We start from the raw sequence: 19,594 nt of genomic DNA on the forward strand, positions 1-19,594 counted from the left end.
TTAAAAAAAGAACATAAATAAGTTATTTTGTTTTAACATTTCCAAGCCATTTTAGGTATTAAAATGCACCCTGATTAAAGAAATGAACTTTAAGAATCTCACAGTTTCCCTCTGAAATTCAGTGAGGGTGCAAAGCTCCAAATCAATGCCTTGTGTTTGTTAGTCCTAAGAATACAATTTGTACACATGGCTAATAAATAATTTAAAATAAATTCAAATACTTCTTAGATGCATATCCATTACTCTAACTACTGCCCTCAGCAAAGTTATTTTCAACACATAAAAAACTTACTCCAGCCCTGGCCGGTTTGGCTCAGCGGTTAGAGTGTCCGCCTGCGGTCCGTAGAGACCTGGGTTCAGTTCCCGCTAGGGGCATGCTCAGTTGCAGTTTGTCCCCGGCCCTGGTTGGTCGTGCGGGTGGCAGCCACTCGACGTGTCCCTTTCACATCGATGTTTCCCTCTCTCTCTCTTCCTCTCTCTCCCTCCTACTCTGTCTGTACAAAAAATGGAAAAATGTCCTCGGATGAGGATTAAAAAAAAAGAAAAAAAAACTTACTCCAAATATAAAAGGCAGGTAAAGTTACAATTCTATCAAGCCTACTACTAACTTATTTATCTGTGTGTTAATAACTTAATTGGAAGAGGCTCTCCTTAATATATGGAAAAGTGACAAAACATGAAACAAGTTTAAAGTAGAGAAATGATCTGAATTTAACTTTATACTGCCCGGCCGGTGTGGCTCAGTGGTTGAGCGTCAACCCACGCACCAAGAGGTTCTATCCCTGGTCAGGGCACATGCCCTGGTTGTGGGCCAAATCCCCAGTGGGGAGTATGCAGGAGGTGGCCAAATCGATGTTCTCTCTCATCGATGTTTCTATCTCTCTCTCCTTCTCCCTTCCTCTCTCTCTAAAATCAATAAGATAAAGATAAGTTAAAAAAAAAAAGTACTAATACTAATCAGTAAACAGCCTTACAATTAGTTTTTCCAGGCTATAATATGACTTTTATAATATGATTTTAAAGAAACACCTCAAATCACAGGGTAAGGACTTGCTTACTATTAAATAGGGTTTTTTGTTTTTTTTTAAATTTGTTTTTTTCCTTTTATTATTCTTAGAGAGAGAGGAAGGAGAAGGAGAAAGAGATAGACACATCAGTGAGAGAGAACAGCAACTGGCCGCCTCCTGCATGCCCCTCACTGAGGACAGGGCCCACAACCTGGGTATGTGCCCTGACCAGGAATCAAACCGGCAACCTCTTGGTGCATGGGTCAATGCTCAACTACTGAGCCACACTGGCTGGGCAAACAACTGTTTTTTTCCCCCCTTAGCCATACTTATCATGCGTTGTTTTACAAAAAAGAAACACTTACTTGATTTTTGACTCATGAGTCCTCTGGGATACAGACTGATTTTGGCAAGTTGAAAGAAAAAGATTTTTTACAAGTTAGCTTAGCAACCGTAAATCAAAATGTATGTATTATTAATTTACCCAGTACTATAGTTACTTTGATATGGAATAAACTTAACTACATGAAAACGTCCTTCAAAGACAAAGCATGGTATCTAATTCATTAAATACTAGGCTTCACAAAAATTAGAATATTCAGCATTTTATGAGTTTCAATTTTAAAAAAGATTTTTCTTTTAAAATAAAAATTTAAAAAGCATAAAAACAAAACATTCTAAATGTATGACTGAAAAAGACTACATATAAAATGTCCAGTTCCAAGAATAAGCACCTCTCTTAAACTTAACATTTAAAAACCACTTTTCAGAATACTGTATAACTTGCTCTGGAACATACGAACAAACATACTCCTGATAACATCTTACTCCATTTATGGCCTCTCTACAACAAACGTTGTACATTGCCCATCAAGAACCAAAGTGAATTGAATCTTAACCAATCCATATTTTCTTAAACTACATGTGTGCCAGAGTTAAAACTATGTAAATCTAAGAACTTGCCCTGGATTATAGGCGACCTCTATGTTGTCCCTAAATAAAAACGGAGGAGATGGAGTTTGGAGGAAGCAAGTAAAACCACTTGAGAGAGCTGAATGTGACTCCGATTTACTTTCCAGTGTTAACTATTGAGAAACACCTGAATCTAGATGATATCAAGTGAAGATACTAACTAGAACAGATTCATCTTTGTATCAAGATAAAACTAGATTGACCTATAGTAGTGATAATGTGAACTATGGCTAAACAGTTTATGTCACCAGTCTTTGTATTCAAATGCCACTGTGTTGTTTTCAGGCCTAATCCCAACCTAAATAGTGTAAAGACCTGGACAAAAACACTAACAGGCGAAGGAAGCCAACTTTTAAACAACTACTTCAATCTATTCCCTACTCATCATCCCCATGAATATGAAGAAGCCTGGAGATATAGGGATAGCCAGAAAGTGCTCACTTTTAGTGATGTTCAAAACCTTAGTCACTACATGTGCACATAACTGGCCTGATGCCCACAACAACCTGCCTGAGGTAGATTAGCCCTATCAGGTCCAATATACACATGAAGAAAGCTCAGAAGACAAATGAGTTTCTCAATGTCACAATGTAATTCTAGAAGACAGATGTAAATCTTCCTTTAGAGATGGGGGAAAAAGAAAAAAAAAAGCTCAAAATAGTTAAGTAATTGCTCATGAAGAGAGTTAGAACTACACATATATCTCCTAACTCCTTGTCATCCTATGACTTGACTAAATATGTAGATGAGCACTCCTAAAAACCATTAGCCATAATTTAACTCTGTGTGTTATAAAAAACCATTAGCCATAATTTAACGGTGTGTTATATATAAACCTAAGTTGGTTAAAACAAAAATAAAAAAATCAAACAATGTTCCTCAATTCCACTAACATTTTTATTAATTAAAAAAGCCTTGAAAAGTTTCATGGACAAAACAAGTCAAAACTGAGTTAGAGATAAACATTTCCAATTTTTTCATCTTGTATTTTAGCATACCACAATAAGCCTTGCAATTACTTCCAAGGCAGAAATTATTCAACCTAAATGTGATGTTTTTCAGCAGAGAAAACAAATAATCATCCTGACCATACTAAAATATATTAAGTCAACTAGAACCACACTAAATGCATTAAAAGAGCCTCAAGCCCTGGCCAGTTTGGCTCAGCGGTTAGAGCGTCAGCCTGCAGTCCAGAGAGACCCAGGTTCGGTTCCCGCTAGGGGCACGTACCTCGGTTGCAGTTTGTCCCTGGCCCTGGTTGGGTTGTGCAGGTGGCAGCCACTCGATGTGTTCCTTTCACGTCGATGTTTCTCTCTCTCTCTTCCACTCTCTCCCTCCCACTCTATCTGAAGAAAATATTAAAAGATGTCCTCGGGTGAGGATAAAAAAAAGCCTCAAAATTTTCATGACTATGAACTTCTATATTGCCCTGGCTGGTGTAGCTCAGTGGGTTGAGCATTGTTCCATGCACTGAGAGGTCACCAGTTCAATTTCTGGTCAGCATATGTGCCCAAGTTGCAGGCTTGATCCCCAGTATGGGACATGCAGGAAGTAGCCAATAGATGTTTTTCTCTCATCGATGTTTCTCTCCCTCTCCCTTCCTCTCTCAAAAATCAGTAAAAACATATATATTTTTTAAATCCATACTTATTTCACCCAAGTAATGTTATTTTAGTTGCTAAATGAACAAGTATTTAAATGGTATTGCTTAATATTTAACTGAAAGATCATTCTGAGTCTTTTCTCAAATATGCAATTAAAAATTTGAAGGATAGAAACTTTGAACTTACCTCACTTAACTGTGACTCTATTAAAAAAAAAACACACAAAAAAGAAATTTTCAGATAGTACATTAATAGGCAAATTTGCATACATGATTTCTATGGCACATACACACTGATTTAGTAAACCAATTCTCCATACATTCCAAATAGAGAAAAGTGATTTAATTTTGCATCCTGGATCCACCTGAGAATCCTCAGTAATTACTTACCAGTGATACCATTGCAAAACAAATTCATCCACACCCCCCTTTCAACATAGCAAACTCAGAATACCTTGGAAGACTTCCAGTCAAGATGGTGGTGTAGGTAAACACAGTACCCACCTCCTCCAAAAATCACATCAAAATTACAACTAAACTACAGAACCATCATTCAGAACCGCCTGAAATCTGGAGGAACAGAAGTCCAACAACTAAGGAATTAAAGAAGCAGCCACATCCAGACAGGTAGGAGGAGTAGACACAAGGAATGGGCTGGTCCCACAACCAAGTGTGGCAAATAAAATTCGGGAGGGATATCTCAGCTGCAGAGGTTCCCCCAAAGGAGATTAGGAGTCCCAGCCCCTAACTAGGCCCTCAACCCAGGGTTCCAGTGCCAGAAAGAGAAGTTCCCATAACTTCTGGCTGTAAAAAATAAGAAGGGATTGAGGTTGAGAGAGAGGGAGAGCTCCTGGAGCCCTAGGCAGTTTCTCTTAAAGGGCCTATGCACAGACTTACTCGGACTCACTCCCTCTGAGCTCCAGTAACTGGGGCAGCAGCTTAAAAGCCACCAGAGACATATGGGGAGAAACTGAATTATTTTGCATCAGAACAAGATTAGGGGGTGGGAGGATATAACAGCTTTCTCCCAGACAGAAGTGTTGGCAGGAACCACTGTTCCTTTCATGAGCCCTTTCCTCACAGATCCCTCAGGCAGGGGCCATATCTGAGATTCCATCAACCTGGTTCTCACTGTTTGCCCTGCCTTGGAAATCCCTGAGGCCCTGCACCACCCAACTTTCAGGCCCACCTAAGCTGTTAAAAAGCGACTTTTCCCTACACATTGCCCATCTTGGCTTATGCTTGAGTTGGCTTATGCTTGAGATTTTCCTAAAATCTCTCAAACAAGCAGCATTTGGCCTCAGAAAGCCCCAAACCTCTCATTAAGTGGCCCCAGTGCCAAAACTAGCAGTAACCAGCCTTGGTTCACAGCTGGACCTCACCTAGGCACCTCCAAGCCCAGCAGCAGTTCCAGCCATCTGCATATCACTTTGTAGCTCATGCCAGGCTGCCCCAGGCTGAACACAGGCAGTGGCTGACCTTGGCTGGCACATCCCGGGAGGCCAGAGCCAGTGCATCCAGTGGACGGCTTCACACTGTGGTAATCACCATCACACAACCACCTCAGAAGTGACACACACAAACTCAGCAGACGCTAGAGCCCACCAAAGAAAGTCCTGCTCTGTGGGGTGGGTGATCCTCCACTGTGATCAGAGGTTGCAGCCAGTCCTTGCAGGTGATTGTTGGGAGTTAATCACTCCCACTGATGTGCTAACAGCAGTCAGGCTCAAATACAAAAGGAGGGTATACAAAGACCACATGGGGGGGGTGCACCTTGAATGACTGGCTGGGGTGATCAGGGAGGCTGTGCTACTGGACCCTACAGAACACCTACTACATTAGGCCACTCTACCAAGCCTCGGAGACATAGCAGTTTTACCTGATACGTGGAAACAAACACAGGGAGGCTGCCAAAATGAGGAGACCAAGAAACAGGTCCCAAATGAAAGAACAGAGCAAAACTCCAGAAAAACAACTAAACAAAATGGAGACAAGCAATCTACTAGACACAGTTCAAAACACTCATTATAAGGATGCTCAATAAACTTTGGGGAAGAGTAAATGAACTTAGTGAGAATTTCAACAAGAGATAGAAAACATAAAAAAGAAACAGAAATGAAGAAGACATAAGCAGCCCTGGTTGGTTTGGCTCAGCAGTTAGAGCGTCGGCCTGCGCACCACAGAGACCCAGGTTTGGTTCCCGTTAAGGGCACGTACCTTGGCTCCGGTTGGGGTCAGGTGAGTGGCAACCATTTGGTGTGTCTCTCTCACACAAATGTTTCTCTCTCTCTCTCTTCCTCCCACTCTCCCTTCCGCTCTATCTGAAGATAAATGTAAAAATGTCCTCAGGTGAGGATAAAAAAAAAAAATACATTAGCAAATAAAAAATACATTACAGGGAATCATAGTGGAGATGAAGCCAAGGATCAAATCAGATATTTGGAAGATAAGGAGGCAAAAATCACCCAATCAGAACAGCAAAAAGAAAAAAGAATAAAAAGAAAAAAAACGAGGCTATTGTAAGGAAGCTCTGGGACTTTAAGAATACGAACATTCACATCATGGGGGTGCCAGAAGAAGAAGAGAAAGAGCAAGAAATTGAAAACCTCTTTGAAAAAGAAATGACAGAAAACTTCCCTAACTTGAAAAAAATAGACATACAAGTCCAGGAAGCGCAGAGTCCCCCAAACAAGATGAACCCCAAAAGGCCCACACCAAGACACATCATAATTAAAATGCAAAAAGTTAAAGACAAACAGAAAATCTTAAAAGTAGCAGGAGAAAAGCAATTAGTTACCTACAAGGGAGCTCCCATAAGGCTCTCAGCTGATTCCTCAACAGATATTTTGCAGGCCAGAGGGATTGACAAAAAATATTCAAAGTGATGAAAAACAAGGACATATAACCAAGATTACTCTACCTAGCAAAGCTATCATTTAAAATTGAAAGATGGACAAAGAGCTTCCCAGACAAGAAAAAGCTAAAGGAGTTCATCACTACCAAACCAGTATTACATGAAATGTTAAAGTCTTCATTAAGAGCCCTGGCCGGTTTGGCTCAGCAGTTGGAGTGTCAGCCTGCGGTACAGAGAGACCCGGGTTCGGTTCCCGCTAAGGGCACGTACCTCGGCTGCAGTTTGTGCCCGGCCCTGGTTGGTCGTGCGGGTGGCAGCCACTCGATGTGTCCCTTCCCGTCGATGTTTCTCTCTCTCTCTCTCTCTTCCTCTCTCTCCCTCCTGCTCTATCTGAACAAAAAATGGAAAAATATCCTCGGGTGAGGATAAAAAAATAAAATAAAATAAACAAACAAACAAGCAGAACAGAAACAGACTCATAGATTCAGAGAACATTTTGACAGTTGCCAGACTTTGGGATGAGGGGCAGTTGGGTGAAAAAAGGTAAAGAGATTAAGAAGTGCAAATTGGCCCTGGCCAGTTTAACACAGCAGTTAAGTGTCAGCCCATGAACCAAAGGGTCACAGGTTCAATTCCCAATTCCCGGTCAAGGGTATGTACCTGGGTTGGGGGTCATACAAGAGACAACCAATCAATGTCTCTCTCACACTGATGTTTCTCTTTCCCTCTCCCTCCTCCTCCCTCCTCCTCCTCCTCCTTCTTCTTCTTCTTCTTCTTCCTCTCTCTCTCTCTCTCTCTCTCTCTCTCTCTCGTGCACGCGCTCTCTCTCTCTCTTTCTCTCTCTCCCCCTCCCTTGCACTCTACCTGAAAAGCAATGGAAAAATATCTTCCAGTGGCTCTCACTATGGAGCACAGCCATGCCTCTCCCCACCCAGTTCTTTCCCTAGAGCATGGCCCCTCCCCACCAGCGTGCTCAACATCTCAAGCCAAAACTCAAGAACTGAGGTTGCTGAACAGAGGTAAACACCTGGAGCCTTTTTTTCACCACTAACACCTGTACACCCAGAGAATGGAGAAAAGCCCACTCTGACCTGGCTAGGAGGTGTGCACTTGGAGAGCTTAACTCAGGTATGCTGTCCATTCTCCTAATCTGAGGACAAGGGGGACTGCCAGACATCATGGAAAGATTATCAACCTGATTATCGGAATGCTGGATCCTGGACCTATGACTGTGACTCACTGGCAAACAACCCCTGCAGCCCCTAGCCTACATTCCTCTCCCTAGCCTGAAACCTTTTACAATCCCCTCCCCACCCACATTCCTCCCCCCCTTGCCTGTCATTGTTTCTCTACCCTTTAAAAACAGCTGGAAAGGGGGGGGGGGCAGAGCAGATTCTACAGGATGATCCATTACTCTCCCATACTGCCAGCAATATTGGAATAAATGCAAACAATAATCAAAAAATAATTAATTTTTTTAAAGAAAAAGATCCTCAGCTGAGGATTAACAACAACAAAAAAAAGTAGTACATATTAGTTGTTACAAAATAGTCATAGGGATGTAAAGTATATCTTATGGAATACAGTCTAATAACTATGTATGGTGTTAGATGAATGCAAGATTTACTGGGATGATCACCTAATAAGTTATATAATGTCTAATCACTAGAGGGTACACCTAAAATTAATATAATAATGTATGTCAAATGTAATTGAAACTTTTTAAAAGAAAAAAAAACTTTACCAAAAACCAGCTTTTCAGATTCTCCTTGGGAGAGTACGAGTCAAGAGACCTAGGCATTGTCCTAGACATACTAAAGGGAATGAGGAGAGAAGAGCAAGGGTAGGAGCTGCTCACAGAAACAGGCCCCAGGATGGGGATGGGGTGGGGAGTGTATGACATCCCCAGGAGGATGCAACCTATCACCAAAGAGAGAAGGGTCTGGTACTTTACAGGTTACACCTATTTTTTAAGTTGCACACTGGGGTAGGTTAGATAGTCACTGATACCTGAACCTTGAAAACATCATGCTAAGTGGAAGAAGCCAGAAAACCGCATGCTGTATGATTCCACTTATAGGAAATGCCCAGAATTGGCAAATCCATAGAGACAGAAAGTAGATTAGTGGTTGCTTAAGGCAGGGGAGCTTGAGAGTTGGGAGGCAATGGAGAAGGAGAGGTGCTAAAGATTATGGGGTTTCTCTTGAGGGGATGAAATGTCCTAAAATTGGTTATGGTGTTGGTCGCACAATTTTTTTTTTTTGGATGGTTGCACAATTGGGTGAATTGTATGGTATGTGAATTCTATTTCTATACAGCTGTTATTTAAAAGAAGTTTTTTAAAAGAATACCTTTGGACCCTGGCTGGTTTGCTAAGTGGTTAGAGCACTGGCCTGCGGACCAATGAGTCACGGATTCGAGTCCAACCAGACAGGTACCTCGGTTGCGGTTCAACCCTGGCCCTGGTCGGGTCATACAGGAAGCAACCAGTCAATGTGGCTCTGTCACATCAATGTTTCTCTCTGTCTCTCTCTCTCCCCCACTCTGTTTGATGATAAATGAAAAAATATCCTCAGGTGAGGAATTAAAAAAAAAAAGAATACCTTTGGAAATTCCTATCTAAGGGAACATGCATTACTTACAAGTTATAAAGTTGTTTAAAAAAAACAATGTCAAACATTTACTTCTTTTTAAATTTAAAGACTGAGAAACCTACACACTTACCATTGTGAGCTTCTTGACACCTTTTAATCCAAACAATAAAATTAGCATCTGCACCTAGAGAGAGTAAACTGACTGTAAAAATCATTCATCTGCACAATTTAACATATTATTCAACAAATATTTATTGAATACCTACCATGTTCCAAACAGTGTTTTAGGCACTGAGGATTTAGCAGTGAATTAAACAGACAAAAATACCTCTCCTAACAGCCTGCAGCAACCCTAATGTTATAGCTATAAATACACCAAAATAGGCTTAATACTTAGTTGTTCATCCTGAAGAATTTTAACTTAAATTAATTTTGGCCCAGCCAGTGCGGCTCAATGGTTAAGTGTCAAAGAGGTCGCAGGATAGATTCCCAGTCAGGGCACATGCCCGGGTTGTGGGCCTGATCCCAGCGGGGGGCAAGCAGGAAGTGGCCAGTCGATGTTCTCGCTCACTGATGTTTTTATTTCTCTCCCTCCTCTCCCTTCCTCACTAAAATCAATAAAGAAAAATAAATTATTTTAATTTCAAAAAATGTAATATTTTATTTTTTAAAAATTTGGATGTAACTCTGACCATTCTTCTCACTAGCATCCTCCCTTCATCCGGAGATGGGGATCGTATGATATAACCTCATTGCTATAAGGTGGGTCTGCATGTGCTGACCCTTCCCATGGGGCTAGGAGAAAGAGTACAGGGCAAGGTATGCAACATATAAGTAGGTGCACAATACTTAAAGAAGGAACAGAAGGAGGTGGGATAGAAGATTGCAGAGCCACAGTCCTAGCAGGAAGAGGTGAGCCAGTGGGGAGAAAGGAGGTTGGGTGGGATTGGGAAGGGGCCTTGCCAGACACCTGTTAAAGGCCTGCAGGGTTGGGGTTCACTGGTTCACTTAGATCTTCCTAATCAGAAAGACACAGTGGGATGGGGGCCAGTCCTGGGTTCCAAGAGCTCAGGGCTCCTCTAGGACCTGAACCCCTGCTTCTCTGGGCACTAGGGTGTGTCTGTGCTGGCCTTGGGCCCAGTGAAAATCCCTCTGGTCCCAATACTGTTTGTTCCCTGAATTCTTGGGGAGCCCAGGTGAGGGGGCTGGGTCCTGCCAGGTACTCCAGACACTGAGTCTTCATAACCTGAGGCAGACTAAAAAATTTCATTTTAACCACAGTCAACCTTACTGGTTCCCAGATATAATCTACATTTCCCTTCACCCCTCTCCTCTTAAAGGAGCTTCCTCTCTCATACAACAAAATCAGGCCCAAAGGAGAATCCTAATATGCCTTCTGTTAGGATGGGGTAGAGGCTTGATAACCAACCTTTCTCAAGCCCCATTTGCTCTCCAATGCAGCCACCTACCTACTCTGTCTACTATTCTCTCAATGGCTCTACTTCTTACCATGCCTTTCTATTCTTTTTTTTTTCTTTAATATATTTTTATTGATTTTTTAGAGAGAAAAAAAGGGAGAAAGAAACAGAAACATTGATGTGAGAGAGAAACATTGATTGGCTGCCTCCTACACTCCCCCTACTGGGTTTCAAGTCCGAAACCCCTGGATGTGCCCTGACTGGGAATCCAACCGGGACCTCTCAGTCCATGGGACAATGCTCAATCCAGAGCCACACAGCTAGGCTTCTTTACCATGTCTTTCCTACCAACATCAAGAAGTATCTTTAGCCCAGCCAGTATGGCTCACTGGTTGAGCACTGACCCATGCACCAAGAGATTGCCGGTTCAATTCCCAGTCAGGACACATGCCCAGGTTGTGGGCCCAATATCCAGTGGGGGGCATGCAGTAGGGGGCCAATCGATGTTCTCTCTCATCGATGTTTCTCTCTCTCTTTCCCTCTCCCTTCCTCTCTAAAATCAATGAAGAAAAAAAGATTATTAAAAAATAGAAGGCCCTGGCCGGTTTGCTCAGTGGTTAGAGCGTCAGCCCACAGACCGGAGAGTACCAGGTTCGGTTCCCGCTAAGGGCATGTACCTTGATTGCAGTTTGTCCCCAGCCCCGTCTGGGGTTGTGTGGGTGGCAGCCAGTCGATGTGTCTCTCTCACATCGATGTTTCTCTCTCTCTCTCTCTTCCTCCTGCTCTTTCTGAAGATAAATGCAAAAAAAAAAAAAAAAAAAGAAGGAATTTAGGAAGAGAACTTTCTGTTGCTCTAAAAAGATAAGAAAAAGGCTTAGAAATCTAGAAGATGGAATGACTCATTTCTCTTCAGGGTTTTCAAACACGTATTAAGGCACTAGATAACTGGACTCTAGAGTTTGCTTAGTGCAATTATGACTTGCTAATTAAACAGCCAGCCATATTATTCACAGACCACACTTGGGATAACCAAATTTGAGAGTAACTCCTATTGCCTTGATCTCTTCTTTCCTAACTTATAGGTTCCATTTGCAAAGTTGGGCCTAATGCTCTTTCTCGAGTAGGGATACAGCAGAAAAGCAAATATATTCAAAGCAGTACAGAGTAAATGTTAACAAATATAACCACACAATGCTTTAGAGCAAGGTTTCTCAAACTCAGCATTACTAATATTTTGGACAAGATACTTCATTGTGGGAGACTGTATGGTGCATTGCAGGATATTTAGCAGCACCCCTGTCTCTACTGACTAGATGTCATTAGCACATTCCCCATTCACCAGTCATGATAATCAAAAATCGCTTCAGGCATTGCCAAATGTTCCCCAGGGAACAAAATCAAAATCAGGAAGTTAGGAACCACTACTTTAGAGAATTGTGATTAACACTCTATCACAAGATGAAGATAAAATGATAGTACACAATTAAGGTTACGTACTCTACAATTATCTATGAGATTACTTATGACCACTGCCTTTTAGTCTTTTGCAGATTTTTGATTCTTGGCTCTTATTATTTCTATATATGTGCACAGCTGTAGTTATTTTCATATATAGGTATCCCTTGCTTTTCGAAAATTCACAGTACACCACTTCACTTTTACAGACCTACACTACTACTTGTTTTCGCTATCTGAAAGAAAATCCAAATAGGATTTTTGCTTTTACACAAAAAGCAAAAATAGCATTGTTTGTTTGTTCTGCACAAGCCATTATAGAGGCAGTGTGTACCCCAAGGAGTGAGAGTGCCCCTACCAAGCTCCTTCCCTAGGAACTACAATCAGCATCTCCACACTGACCTGCCATGGCTCTGAATTGTGTCTGTGAGCATCTGTGCTTTATCTCAATTTATTGTGTGTATCTGTTAGCAAGATGTATCTTAAGTTATTAGAAAACCCTAACAGATATTGAAAGAGTATTTATGCACTTAGCCCAAAACTGGATGTAATTAAGGATTTTGACTGTGATGAACGAAATAAAGACATTCTGCGTACATTGAACCTGCTTGCGTCTAGTGTTTGTAATATTTACACACAGAGAGAAACCAGTGACTATTGGTTCTGCTAATAACAAAATAGTCTCTTTGAGCTGGCACCCAGTAATAGATAAAATAAAAAATCTATTGCTTGAGTGGTGGGTGTACAAAGCGTGGTGTTCTGTTATCATATTCTTCAGGAGAAATCAGTCAGTCATTTAAAAAGTGAAACTACACAGTACAAACATTATTTCTACTTTATACATGCTGTGTTTTTATCACATCATTCCTGCTTTTACTATCTGTTAGTGTTATTTTAGGTTTTTATGTGTTATTTGGTATGATTTGGTAGGTTATTTTTGGGTCTGGGAATACTTAAAATTTTTTGCATATATATCCATGATAATTCTTCACTTTACACCATTTTTGGCTTATGAAAGGCTTTATAGGGATGGTCCTACTTTCAGATGGCAGGGAAAACCAGTTATTTCTCTAAAAAAGATGACATTAGCCCTGGCTGATGTGGCTCAGTTGGCTGAGCATTGTCCCATGCACCAAAAGGTTGCTGGCTCGATTCCTGGTCAGTGCACATACCCAGGTTTCGAGCTCAATCCAATTCGGGTTGTGTAGGAGGCAGCCAATCATGTTCCCCTCTCACATCAATGTTTCTCTCTCTCTCTCTTCCCCCGCCCCCTCAAAAAATCAATTAAAAAAAAGATATCAGAAACTCATAGTACTCTCAAAGTTCCATGTTTCTTCTGTGCACGATCCAGGGATAGAGAACCTTTTTTTTTCTGCAAAGGGCCATTTGGATATTTATAACATCATTCGAGGGCCATACAAAATCATCAACTTAAAAATTAGCTGGACATTCTCCACCCCTGAAACTAACACTTCACTTCTCAATAAAAATCTTCATTGTTAAGATTTCCTATATCAGCAAACTGAATAAAACTTAAAGTAAATAGACTTCTGAACATCAGAGCAAATTAAATTTCCATTTGTCTATTAGGAAAAAACAAAACCATACTAAGTACAAGGAGCACACTGAGTGTTTATATATAGCTTTTAGCTTCTAATGGTAAAATTTATCTGTCGTTTAAATGCTAAAGAAAGGCCAATTTAATCAATATTTAAGTAAACTCAAATTCTGCAATTAACACAAAATACCATTAAAAGGAGAAAAAATGGTGTCAGGTTTCTATAATTAACTTGAGATTACATTAACAAAATTCAGCTATGGTATTTAAGACACAAGAGAAATAATGAATTAATTTACTAACATATAATTCCAATACTTACTATCTAATTTCTGTCCCTCTGTAAATGTTTCTAGAGCAGCAGCATAGTTTTTTTTATGGTATTCACATATCCTGTATGAGCATATTAAAAACAAATACCACACACATGAGATCATAAAAAATAGCCTTTTCCCTAATTAAAATATCCTAGTACTCTTTGTTGTTAAAAGAACTTAAGTATATAATAATAATCCAAGAGATTTTCTAAAATACTCTAGGTAAGATCTAATATAATTCCCATTAACATCCAATTCTGGAAACATTTCAGAAGTAATTTCTTAATTTTAATTGTACACACTTACTTATCCCACAATACAGTTCTAGCAAAGAATGAAAGCAATCTCTTAAAGAAAAGTCACACATCAACAAAAGCAAGCTGGGACACAAAACACCACAGATACAGTTTTTATAGGATTAAATGTAGCCTGTCCAACTTGGTTGAAGAATAAATGTTCGTTAGTCAAAGACAGTAAATTCCAAATGATGAAGTTTCACCTATACCTTGTAGTTACTTCAATCATCACTATTTTAATATACTAACTATACATCGCCTATCACATACTGCAGTTAATACAATAATAGAAGCATAAATTATATTTAAAAGTCAATCTTATCTCAGCTACAGAATGTATAAATACAGAATTTACTATTTATATAAACCTTACCATTAATTCATTCAACAAACTAAACACCTATCTATTGTCCAGAGCCAACACGAAGAACAGTTATTGCATACCCTTTTCTCAGCATAGCAGTAGGATTATTTGGATTAAGTTCAAGAGATTTCTTTGCATCAGCCACAGCATCTATACACGGAAAAAAAGTAAAAAAGGTTTTATACTCAGTTTTTTACAGATCTTAACAAATATTACACATAAAATTTGAATGAGTTTTAGGTTTTTAAGTTGGTAAAATGGACAAGTGGTTTTAAATTAGGAAAAAAAAAATTCAAGATATAATTCAATAAATATTACCCTCACATCTTCCTATTAGCCTAGTATTTAACTTCCTTTTTAAAACTCTTCACTCAGTGAATCAAGCTCTGTGTCACAAAGTTCACCTAATTTTCTCATTAACATCATTTATGCAATTTGACTCAAGGTATTTAATTTTTCCGTTCCCAGATTTTCTATGCAAAATAATTAAAGTTACACAAGTAATAAAGAAACATATTCCTTATGAAAATGCAAATAAGAGCATTTCATTTAAATACTCCATAAAACAGTAAATATGATGCTATTCTGTTAGCATATCCAATAACCACAAATGAAAACTGTATAAATTCTCCACCCACTGAAGGACATCCATAAAATGTAAATGGGTGTGGCTCAACGTTTGTCACATTTCAGCTACTTCACTTTGTATGAAAGACCAATTTAAAAAATCTTCAAAAATAATCTCTCTTTTATTTGACTCATTGTATCTTGGGCAATTTTATAACACTTAAAAAAGAGACAATGTATCTTGTAAGAAGTTACCACAGTAATTCCCAAGGAGGATGTGACAATAAGCTCTTTGACAATAAAATTGTGCATCATCAGGTTTCTGTTCCAAAGCCTTAGTCAGCTCCTACAAATACAAACACGGTGAGTATAAGTAACTGTTTTTCAAAAGTCACTGAATTCTAATTAAACATGATTTTTATTCAAATAAACTACTGTCATAAACTATTTGGAGCAGAGATAACAGAAACAAGCTAGGAGCATTTCTTTGCAAGAGGATCAATATCTCCCCTTCTCCCCTCTCCTCACAAAACCCACAATCTAATGTAATATCTATGTAAAGCACTTAACACTTCCTGGCCTATAGCAGGAATTCAATAAATGGTAATTATCACCTCATTTATTCTGAAGAGGTTAGGTGATATACATTGACCATCACAGATTTTCCTCCTTCTAATATGGAGAAGATTCAAAGTTTATTCATAATTTGAGGTGCCTAGAAAATATAAAGCTGTCTGGGGGGGGCGGGGGGCTAGTCAGGTGGCTCAGTTGGTTGGAGCATCATACCTTACACCAAAAGATTATGGGTTCAATTCCCAGGCAAAGCACAAACGAGAGGCAACCAACTAATGTTTCTCACATCAATGTTTCTCTCTCCCTCCCTCGCTTTCTCTTTAAAATCAATAAAAACTTACCCTTGGGTGAGAATTAAAGGGAAAAAAAAAGTTAAATCTAGAGTTCAGGAAGATTAACAGAATCAATAAATACAATCAAGTTTAGTTGGCTCTCTCCTATTCTCTGTCAATGGCAGACAACCCTAAGAAATTACAGTGTTCAATTGAAAGCCCAGATATAATACCTCATACTATCAAGTAATCAGGAGTTAATATTAAAGATACTAAAAATTTTGCCACCCTGAGCTTTCACAGTATATAAGTGGTAACTGGAACAATGATGATGGAAAAGACAGCACAATTAGGGAGGCCAAGGACAAATGAAGGCAAACAGGAACAATTATAATTCTCTACCCACTACTCACACACCCTAGGGATTTCGTAGTATTCAAGAAGTTAACTATTTCAATAGCAATACGCTGACTTTGCTTTAACCTAATTTCTTCTCACAAAGATAAGTAACATTGCTTTTCTTAAAAAGTCAGGTAAAAACAGAAATTTTAACAACCAACTTGCAAATCACCTTTAAAAACACAAATCAATTGTTGGTCAAGAAGGACAATTTATGGTGATGACTCAGTTAAAGAAACCAAGCAATTAGCCCTGGCAGGTATGGCTCAGCAAATAGAGCGTGGGCCTGAAGACCAATGAGTCACAGGTTCGATTCCGGTCAATGGCACATACCTTGGTTGTAGTTCAGTCCCTGGCCCTGGCCCTGGTCAGGGTCATGCGGAGGCAACCAATCCATGTGTCTCTCTCTCGTCGATGTTTCTCTCCCTCCCAGTCTATCTAAAGAAAAAAAAAAAAAAAGAAACCAAGCAACAGACTTATTGGGCTGTACTAAAAAAGTTACTGAAATACTACTGTGCACGAATTAAACACTGTGATACATAAACTTGTAAGTTACGAATAAAGCACAATTAGTTAATTCTGAATAAACAATATACATATATATGTGCGTGTGCGTGCGTGTGTATATTAAAAAAAAACACAACAAAAAAACAGAAAAAGTGAAGATAAAATAATGACCTGCAGCTGTATCAACTACATCTGACTTGTGGCATGTTCCCAGAGTTCTACTGTTTCCGTAACAATAGTTGCTGGCTGCGAGAGTACAAAGAGGACTAATAAGATGAATCTCCAAAGGCAAAACCTTCAGTGCCAACATTTGAATCACAGTGGCAAGAAGCTATCATTTAAGGAAGACCAATGTGAAACTATTGTAAACATATCCCAAGATACTTATATAAAATGAGATGTTACAGTCAAACAATATATAGTTCTCGAAAATTTAAAAAAACAAAACAAAACTGGTGAACTGTAAAATATAATTATGCTGAAATTTTTACTAAGATAATGGCGAAGGAAGTACTTGATAACCCAGGATACAGAAAAACTACTTTTTTTTATCCTCACCCAAGGATATTTTTCCATTGATTTTTCAGACAGAATGGGAAGAAAGGAGGGAGAGACAGAGAGAAACAATAATCAATTGGCTGTCTCCCATACGACTCTGACCAGTACCAGGAATTGAGTCTGCAACTGAGGTACCATGCCCTTGACCGGAAATCAAACCCGTAACTCTTTGGAGCTCGGGCTGATGCTCTAACCACTCATCCAAACCAGCCAGGGCAAAAAAACTCCTTTTTAAGGAAATAAGATAGTTTAAGACTTGGAACTCTTAGAAACAAATTTCCAAATCTTTAAAATTTTGAGCTTTTTTAAAATGCAATGTCACCCAATACACTGAATTTTAAAAAATAAATAAAATAAAATGCTACTCAACAGGTAAACGGTTGTTAAAGTTAAAAGCAAAAGCAGTCTTGCTCAGACTGACTGACAGCTTGAAGGCCTTTAGCTCTGGGTATCTTAATTTGATTCCATTTTCTGTTTTCTTCCCGCCACAGCTAATCCCCAATTATGAATGATAAACAAAATCAACCCTTCTCCTTTCCTAAACTACTGTGGAGAAAAACCACATAGCCATGCAGAATTGGTACCAATGCATGTTTATGCTAACCAGCTATGCCCTCTACAAAGTTATCCATGGTCAGCTACTTTAAAGTCAGCTATCAAACATTTAATCATATCACATACACCCAACCCTAGTCCCTGCTCCAGAAGATGACCCTAATGCATTAAACCCAGAGACTTATCACTTTTGAACTGTATAACCTTAAACAAGTTAAATCTCTTTAGCCTCAGCTCTCTTTATTACTTTGTATTACTTAACTCTTGTCCATTCACTTCTTTTACAGCTTTATAGTCTTTCACTTCACACAAAGTGCCTTTTTAAGTCAGTTAAATATATAAGACTTTAATCAATAGCAATCAGTGCCTCGCACACATTAACTCCAAAAAGCCTTGTTTTGATGAATAAACAAATGAGTCAATAATGAACAGTTCCAGGGCTTCAGGAAATGTTCAGGGACATGGAGAAAAAGGTTCTTGTTATGGTAGTCTGAGTTTATACACACTTTGCACATCGTCTGGTACATAAGAATGGCAAAGATGACTGTCAAACGAAGAAACTAATTAAATGTCATCAAGCCTAGATTTCACTTCTTCTTCTAGTCAAATGTCACTTTTAAAGATATCATTCCAGCCCAACTATGGATGTCAACTACAGAAATAGACAGCCTTTTTCTAAAGAGCCAAGAGGATGCAGAAACGGTCTAGGAATGGCAGGGACAAGAACAGGGGTCTGGGGTAACAGGGCCACTATGAACAGAGAAAAGAGAGGCAGAGTTTGTCAACATCAGGGCTGAAACACCGCAAAAACAGCCGTCCGGGTTCCAGGAAGACATGTGCTAACAAGAGGCGGGGTTCGCCGCGTTTCCAAAGAAGAGTAGAGGAGGCAGAGACGGGTTCTCTCACCTCTAATGCCGCCTGGGGGTTCTCGTCGATCAGAGCATCTGAGAAGCTCCGGAAAAACCTGCCAGGAAAACAATGCTTCAGCAGGGCGCACTAACCAAGCAAAGGGGGCAGGAAATAAAAATAAAGAGCAAAAGGAAGAGAAAACACATACTTTTGGGCTGTTGCAGATCCTGCTGCAGCCGCCGCCATCACTAATAACCAATGTTGCTGTCGCCGAATCGGCTACTACCGAGGTTACCAGCTCCGCCGCCGCCCGAGGGGGAAACTTCTGGAGAGACACCAACCGAGCTTCCGTCCTAAATAGCCAACCAGCAACCACGCAGCGTGCTGCGGGGGGAGGGGAGGAGAAAGGCAGACGCGGAGCTCGCCGGGACCTTGGAGGACCGAGTCTCCCGGCCCACCCTGCTTCCGGTGACCACCGCTCCCTTTCCACGCCCCTCACAGCCATGGTTACGGAGGCCTCGGTTGCTAGGGTTCGCCCTCTTTCACCACGCAGCCGCACTCCGACAGCTAGGATAGTAGCTTAAAAGAACTTTGGTTATATACTGTCACCCCCTCAGGAGCGTGGGGCGTTTGGGGGCGTTTGAATGCCTGTTGATAAGCCACATCGCGCTCCATTGCTACAATCCACTGCAACTCTCAGGGTTACTAGAGATAGCCAATCCTTTTGTGTCCCGTGACGTCACTTGCTGCTACGTGAGCTTTTCCGGGAGAAAGTTCCCGGATGGCAGCGCGTCACTCCCGAGATCTTTGCGCTGGGGCCCTAACGTACTCGCCGGAAGTCGTTCCGCTCCGCAGAGGCTAAATAGAAAGAAGGCT

The 19,594-nt window shown here is 40.2% G+C and overlaps 1 protein-coding gene across 5 annotated transcripts in view; it reads right to left on the minus strand.

Annotated features, from left to right (window-relative positions):
- The window catches only part of SUGT1 (SGT1 homolog, MIS12 kinetochore complex assembly cochaperone), a 44,839-nt gene extending 25,601 nt beyond the window's left edge, over positions 1-19,238 (minus strand). For 2 of the 5 annotated variants that reach the window (XM_036250215.1, XM_036250217.1), the window contains exons 1-7: positions 18,927-19,238; positions 15,261-15,351; positions 14,519-14,588; positions 13,784-13,854; positions 9,161-9,214; positions 3,770-3,786; positions 1,373-1,407 (exon numbers count right to left, since the gene is read on the minus strand). In XM_036250215.1, the coding sequence (XP_036106108.1) occupies positions 1,373-1,407; positions 3,770-3,786; positions 9,161-9,214; positions 13,784-13,854; positions 14,519-14,588; positions 15,261-15,351; positions 18,927-19,223 (635 nt within the window). In that variant the 5' untranslated portion in view covers positions 19,224-19,238. Of the gene's footprint in view, positions 1-1,372; positions 1,408-3,769; positions 3,787-9,160; positions 9,215-13,783; positions 13,855-14,518; positions 14,589-15,260; positions 15,352-18,775; positions 18,834-18,926 lie in introns of all 5 variants that reach the window. The other 3 variants (XM_036250219.1, XM_036250218.1, XM_036250216.1) reach the window with 3 other exon arrangements.
- Positions 19,239-19,594: the final 356 nt, after the last annotated feature.

The sequence above is a fragment of the Molossus molossus genome, unplaced genomic scaffold (genome assembly GCF_014108415.1).
Source record: "Molossus molossus isolate mMolMol1 unplaced genomic scaffold, mMolMol1.p scaffold_m16_p_9, whole genome shotgun sequence".
Taxonomy (NCBI): Eukaryota; Metazoa; Chordata; class Mammalia; order Chiroptera; family Molossidae; genus Molossus; species Molossus molossus.